General features: G+C 48.8%; 1 protein-coding gene across 2 annotated transcripts in view; it reads right to left on the bottom strand.

Annotated features, from left to right (window-relative positions):
- Positions 1–7,500, bottom strand: part of LOC306919976 (nuclear receptor ROR-beta-like) — a 66,297-nt gene that overhangs the window by 14,512 nt on the left and 44,285 nt on the right. For both annotated transcript variants that reach the window (XM_079496562.1, XM_079496561.1), the window contains exons 2-3: positions 1,341–1,426; positions 1,052–1,193 (exon numbers count right to left, since the gene is read on the bottom strand). In XM_079496562.1, coding sequence (XP_079352688.1) covers positions 1,052–1,160 — 109 coding nt within the window. In that variant the 5' untranslated portion in view covers positions 1,161–1,193; positions 1,341–1,426. The remainder of the gene's footprint in view (positions 1–1,051; positions 1,194–1,340; positions 1,427–7,500) is intronic.

The raw sequence follows: 7,500 nt of genomic DNA, 5'->3' as shown, positions 1-7,500 counted from the left end.
GTCGCGAGCCGCGGTGAAGAGCAAACCACCGCCTGCACCGCCCCAGCCCTTCTCTCTGTTTTTACTCACCACCTCTCAACGTTATTTCAGCTCCGGTGGTCACCTCACCCCCGGAGCGGTGGTCACCTCACCACCGAAGATCCAGACTATGAATGAGCCTTTACTGTCGGTAGCAGCGCAAGAACGCAGGAGTCTTTCCCCGTGTCAATGCACTGCATCCCTGGGAGATGAATATACTGTATATCTAGACGAATCCACGGAGCGGTGCCCTGTAGGACCGGCTGTAGGCAATCAATGCAGCGGCGGTGTCAAGCTGCGCTTAACGTGATGCCGCAGCTTATGATTGCGCCCTGGGGCAGCCCTGCGCGGATTTGTCTATCACTGAGGTGGAGCGCCACACCTACCATCAGCTCCACAGTACGCAAGTCGCAAGACTCAAAAATGTTTTGCGAAATTTGCAAAATAGTAAAAAAAAAATGGCAAAGAAGTTTAGGGATAAGGGGTTTAGCGGTGACGAAAATGGAGCCCTTAGTGCTCTACTGACTGAGCTAACTGGACACGGGTAGTTGAGTTTAGTACTCACACCAAGTTGTGTCTGCATCACGCACCGAAAATAGCCCTGCCATGTTGATAAACTCAGCGCAGTGTGGTGGTGTGGTGTGGTGTGGTGTGGTGTGGTGTGGTGCGGTGCGGTGGTGTGGTGCGGTGGTGTGGTGTGGTGTGGTGTGGTGCGGTGTGGTGCGGTGGTGTGGTGCGGTGGTGTGGTGTGGTGTGGTGGTGTGGTGTGGTGTGGTGCGGTGTGGTGCGGTGGTGTGGTGCGGTGGTGTGGTGTGGTGTGGTGGTGTGGTGTGGTGCGGTGCGGTGCGGTGTGGTGGTGTGGTGTGGTGTGGTGTGGTGTGGTGCGGTGGTGTGGTGTGGTGTGGTGTGGTGCGGTGTGGTGTGGTGTGGTGCGGTGTGGTGCGGTGTGGTGCGGTGCGGTGTGGTGCGGTGCGGTGCGGTGGTGTGGTGTGGTGGTGTGGTGCAGTGCGGTGTGGTGTGTGCGGTTCCTCACCATCTCGGCTCATTCCCAGTGCCAGGCACTTCTGCAGGCGGCAGTGCTGGCATCGGTTGCGGTTGGTCCGGTCGATCAGACAGTTCCTCTGCCGGGAACACGAGTACATGGCGTTGTTCTGCTGGCTGCGGCGGAAGAAACCCTGGACACATTAAGAAGATTGATTGAATTGTAATTGCAATATTAGTCTGAAAGAAAATCACAATTAGATATATATTTTTTCGTTCAGCCCTGTGTGTGTGTGTGTGTGTGTGTGTGTGTGTGTGTGTGTGTGTGTGTGCCCTCTCACCTTGCAGCCTTCACAGGTGATGACCCCATAGTGGATTCCTGAGGACTTGTCCCCACAGATCTTACAGGGGATGACCTCTATCTGAGCTGAAATTGGAGGAGACAACAGATGCGTACAGGTCAACTCCTGGCCCATATCACGCACGCACGCACACACACGGTCGCTATCTATCTGCTATGAGTAACCGGGCGACTGTTGTGTAACTCTCTCTATCAAAGGCAAACAAACAGCTCGTGGAGGATTGCCACATTAAAAAAAAATCCACTTAACACACAGACAGACACGTTGTGTAATGTGGCGTGAATCGAATACCATACATGAACGCAACAGCATTAATTTTGTTGACTAATAAGGGGCCTAAGAGACAGCTGTCTCCTAGGTGTCTCCTAGGTGTCTCCTGTGTCTTGTGTGTCGCACGGCTCGCAATTCATTTTCAATGGGAGTCACATGGTTTGAAGAGACAAGCTTGCTCCCTGACTGTCTTCTGCCCTAAGACTAAATCAGAATTTGCTGACAAAATGAACACTGGAACGCAATGACAGCCTCCTGCGGACGGACACACACAGACACAGCGACGAAACAAAGACACAGTAAACGACGATGGGTTTGCGTGCGACAGAGGAACATGTGTTCCATTAATTATGCGCTCCATGTGGGAGTGATGAAAGCATGCAGGAGGGGAGAGGCTGCGCGGGGCCTTGGATTCACTGATCCACTCCAGAACCTCCTCCTCCGCCACCGAGGAGAGGCTGCGCGGGGCCTTGGATTCACTGATCCACTCCAGAACCTCCTCCTCCGCCACCGAGGGGAGAGGCTGTGCGGGGCCTTGGATTCACTGATCCACTCCAGAACCTCCTCCTCCGCCACCGAGAGGAGAGGCCTTGGATTCACTGATCCACTCCAGAACCTCCTCCTCTGCCACCGAGAGGAGAGGCTGCGCGGGGCCTTGGATTCACTGATCCACTCCAGAACCTCCTCCTCCGCCACCGAGAGGAGAGGCCTTGGATTCACTGATCCACTCCAGAACCTCCTCCTCCGCCACCGAGAGGAGAGGCCTTGGATTCACTGATCCACTCCAGAACCTCCTCCTCCGCCACCGAGAGGAGAGGCCTTGGATTCACTGATCCACTCCAGAACCTCCTCCTCCGCCACCGAGAGGAGAGGCCTTGGATTCACTGATCCACTCCAGAACCTCCTCCTCCACCACCGAGGGGAGAGGCTGTGCGGGGCCTTGGATTCACTGATCCACTCCAGAACCTCCTCCTCCGCCACCGAGAGGAGAGGCTGCGCGGGGCCTTGGATTCACTGATCCACTCCAGAACCTCCTCCTCCGCCACCGAGAGGAGAGGCCTTGGATTCACTGATCCACTCCAGAACCTCCTCCTCCGCCACCGAGAGGAAAGTCAACGTTCTTTATCAAACAGAATGAGAGTGATGATGATGTTGATGATGCAGCACAATGCAGCGAGAACAAACACAATACACGTATGTGTTCACACGCTTTGCGACTTTGCACAGCAACTATGCACTCTCTTTGCACAGCAACTATGCACTCTCTTTGCACAGCAACTATGCACTCTCTTTGCACAGCAACTATGCACTCTCTTTGCACAGCAACTATGCACTCTCTTTGCACAGCAACTATGCACTCTCTTTGCACAGCAACTATGCACTCTCTTTGCACAGCAACTATGCACTCTCTTTGCACAGCAACTATGCACTCTCTTTGCACAGCAACTATGCACTCTCTTTGCACAGCAACTATGCACTCTCTTTGCACAGCAACTATGCACTCTCTTTGCACAGCAACTATGCACTCTCTTTGCACAGCAACTATGCACTCTCTTTGCACAGCAACTATGCACTCTCTTTGCACAGCAACTATGCACTCTCTTTGCACAGCAACTATGCACTCTCTTTGCACAGCAACTATGCACTCTCTTTGCACAGCAACTATGCACTCTCTTTGCACAGCAACTATGCACTCTCTTTGCACAGCAACTATGCACTCTCTTTGCACAGCAACTATGCACTCTCAAGCGAGCCAAGCGTGGGGAAAAAGTTCACTTTCCATGACCAGATCCAAATATACACACTTAAAGCTACCTATTTTAATCATTTTGTCATGGGTAAATGGCAGATCTACAAGCTCACTGCGCCTCACAATGTGACGTGCTGTGAGCTTGTATAGGTCTGCTATTTTTTTCACCATATTGTAATATGTTTAAACCTCGGCCTATGGCCTATGGCTGACATGCCCGAAATAGATAGACACAGCCGGGTTGAAAGTGATTCCTAAACAAACTCACCCCAGCCTTAATGACTGTGGTCTGCGAGGCTAATTTTGTTGTTGTAAAAGAAGACATGAAAAGGGTGATAAACATGGAAACCATTTAAATGGATGTGATTTAACAGTGGTCTTTGTTGCACGCTGGAAAACAAACCCTCTTTTGCACGCTGGAAAACAAACCCTCTGTTGCACGCTGGAAAACAAACCCTCGGCGGCATAACTTTGCTGAAACTGTTGACTAAAATACTGACTGACGATGGCAGCTGCAGACATGCAATGGAAAAAACTCACAGCCCCCCCTCACACACTCTCTCTCTCTCTCGTCGCCTCTTTCTCTCGCCGTGCCTCCCTCTCTCTCTCTCTCTCTCTCTCTCCCTCCCCCTCCCCCTCCCCCTCCCCCTCCCCCTCCCCCTCCCCCTCTCCCCCTCCTCCTCTCCCTCTCTCTCTCTCTTCGTCTCTACTCTCTCTCATCTCTCTCTCCTCTCTCTCTCTCTCTCTCTCTCTCTCTCTCTCTCTCTCTCTCTCTCTCTCCCCCCTCCCCCCCCTCTCCCTCCCTCCTCTCTCCCCCTCCCCCCCTCTCCCTCTCTCCCCTCTCTCCCCCTCCCTCCTCCTCCTCTCCACCTCTCTCTCCCTCTCTCCCTGTCTTCCTCTCTCTCTGGATTATATAACTTGGGTTATAGCGTTGCTGCATACATTCCACCACAGACGTGCTCATTCAGCTCAGCCTCAGCGATGAGCTCCAGCTTCACTCTGCTCTAGTCCATCTATACCATAATAGCAACACTCCCTCCCGTCCACCCTCCATTGGCTGAGAGCACTATAGGCGGACGGCAGGAGCCTGTAGCTCCGCTGGGATTGGCTGGGTCGGCGCGTCACTCCGCAGCCCGTCAGTCAGTCCATGTGAACATTTTGTCCCCACTGACACAGTTTCCCACTGAAGGGGGAGAGGGGGTGTAGAGGCGGGCGCGAGCACACAGCACAGCCTTTTGACCAGCCGCTTTAAGGTGGAACTCACCGCTTGGTGTATATTATAAGCTTAATATAGACAGGACCGTTAGTTCCTTATATAATAATAATAATAATAATAATAATACAGTATGTACATCTATACACATCTGTTACAATGTAAGAGTTGCATGTGGTTTTAAGGTGGAACCAACTCCGCTGGTTATAAGCTTATAAAACAGGACTTGTTTGTTTCTCTTATACTTATGTAATACACACACATCTGTTAAAATGTTGTTTCAGCTCATGTTGCGTTAGTTTGATTTCCGTTAAAGGGATAGATAGTTCAGCCCCAAAGTGACCTCCTTTTTCCTATCGATTACTCAGTGTCAAGAAGCTAACTCCGAGAGTGGTACGAATGGAACCAAATGGACCCGTGATGGTGGTTCCGTTTGTGTACGTATACGACTCTCAGAGTTGCAGACCCTGTAAGAGTCCCATGTGTACCCCTCGGGGTGCACCTGATGTTGAACAGTGATGTAGCATGTAATCTTCATCACATACAAAAAATAAACTATGTTGTATACATATACTATACACATATATTGTTATATATATTATATCATTGGTTCCCAACCATTTTATACTGAAGTACCACCTCAGAAAAAATTTGGCTCGATCTCCAAGTACCAAAAATAACGGTAGTGGGTCGCACACACCAAGACTTCAGTTCAAATTGTTTATTTCATATTTGAACAGGGACAAACGTTTCGGCTATCCAGCCTTCATCAGTGTGCAGTGTGACTGAATGTAGGTTCCTTTTAGAGGAGTGGTGACATGGTGCAGGTGCACAAAATCACCGCTAATCACCTCACATCACACCCGGTGGGTATAGTACAGGAAATCTATGGAAAATACAGGGTCAACCTCAATCTAATTGCAAACAAAACAAACTCATGTCTCATGACAATGTGCTGACATCATCACATTTGAGCAAGTTGCTATGGCAAAATCTAGCCCAATGAGTGTGTTTCTGTGCAAAACTAATGCTTGGAATGGCTTCAGCATCATGAAAACCTCCTAGTTTGATATGTCACATGCTACAGTTAAAGCATAAGGAAATTTAGAAAATATTGCCTTATAATAGGATGTCAATGGTGGCCATACTGTACAGGCCATTTTCAACACTTTCCCCTCAGACAATTCCAGGCAACTTTTTTTCTGTTATTCAGGATATATTGAAGATGCAAAATCAGCTGAGTTTGGGTTTTTTTGCAATTAGATTGAGGTCAAATTACATTATTACTGGACTAGTAATCACAGATTGGGCTCTCCAAGTACCACCATAATAACTGATGTTAAAATACAGGAGCGTATATACCTGCCCGTCGTGGTCCATTCCTAAGCCAATAACGCTGCTGCTCTGACAAAACTCAGTCTAATCACTAATCAGCACAACTGATGATATTTCTAACGTGATGAATCCGTTCTCAAATCTTCTATTCACGGCTATATGTAGGTGTGCTGTCATGATCAGTTCAGCACGCCTGGAATCCTGGATACTGGATAGCCTTCTTTTAAAAATTGCTGCCGTAACACGCAGAAAACTACAGCGCTTGCGTTTCGGGAAAATAAATAAATAAATGATTCACGCACAACCCTGCGCCCCGAAGCCAGGTTTCCATTGACTATAGCGGCAGCCGTACCGTGGCGGACACGCCAACTCCGGCCCCAGTGTAGCCCGGCCCCCAAATCTCAGATGGCGGTAGATATTATTTTTGCACCACACTGTCTAAGGTCTCCTCCGCCGCTATATTATGCACACTGTCCTCAGTCTCAGTCTTCTGCACGTATACTGGGAGTGGGAGGAGCTTTAAGAAAGACTGCATGACAACCACCAGAAGACGCTCACGTATTCCGGTCCCCTAGGCTGGATCATATACACATGATCCAGGCCCTATACGTCCCCTATATAGACTATGACATAATGCTTGTATGCAGTCTCTCTCTCTCTCTCTCTCTCTCTCTCTCTCTCTCTCTCTCTCCTACACAGAAATGAACAAATATACACAGATAAATGATACAAGTGGAGGAGAAAACAGAAGATGCATGTCTTATTTATTCATGTTAGAGATCTGCTTCTAAGCAGGCCTACTAAATAATGCATTGTGCACAGAAATCTGCGCTCATGCACACTTCATCAAACTAGCACGGTAAAAACGCCTGCTGTATTTACTCATGCCTAGTAGTAAATGCATGCAGTTTAGGGCCAGGCGATTAACCCAATATATGTAGAAGAAGTACCAATCACCAACTTGAATATGAAACTTGAAGTTATTTTGTTTAATATATAACTTTTTGACCTTCAACTGTGACCTCAGTGACTTCCCTCCTAGACAGAGGTCACATGTCATCTAGACCACAGCACTGCCTGCAGTTGAACAGAGCAAAGAGTAAACAACTCCCACACAGATGTTCACGATTCAGTGAAACATTAACAGCATCTGTCAGGAAACTACATTAACCAGCATCTGTCAGGAAACTACATTAACCAGCATCTGTCAGGAAACTACATTAACCACCATCTCTCACCCATCTCGTCAATCTTTTAGCACATGAACCAACGCAACAAAGCTGATTCTGACAGTTTATGACATCAGGAAAACTCATGCGGTTTTATTTTCGTCTTTTAAGATAGATTTATAAAGTTACTATTTTAGTCGGAGATAGACTGGAGCAGTACTACCAGCGTTCCCAACTCTCGCGGGGACGTCTTGCGAGGTTTCGTTTGTAAACAGAAGTCTCCACGCTGTTTGAGATGCACCCAGCTGCAGCCTCGCATATGAGCAGTCCCAGACACAGACACTTTACACACTTCTTCTAAAGTGTCTTCTAGAGTGTCTCCCTCAAACACGTCCATTGTGT

The sequence above is a fragment of the Electrona antarctica genome (genome assembly GCF_951216825.1).
Source record: "Electrona antarctica genome assembly, chromosome: 1".
Lineage (NCBI taxonomy): Eukaryota > Metazoa > Chordata > Actinopteri > Myctophiformes > Myctophidae > Electrona > Electrona antarctica.
The sequence above is the reverse complement of the archived record's forward strand: the minus strand, read 5'-3'. Positions and strand labels throughout refer to the sequence as shown.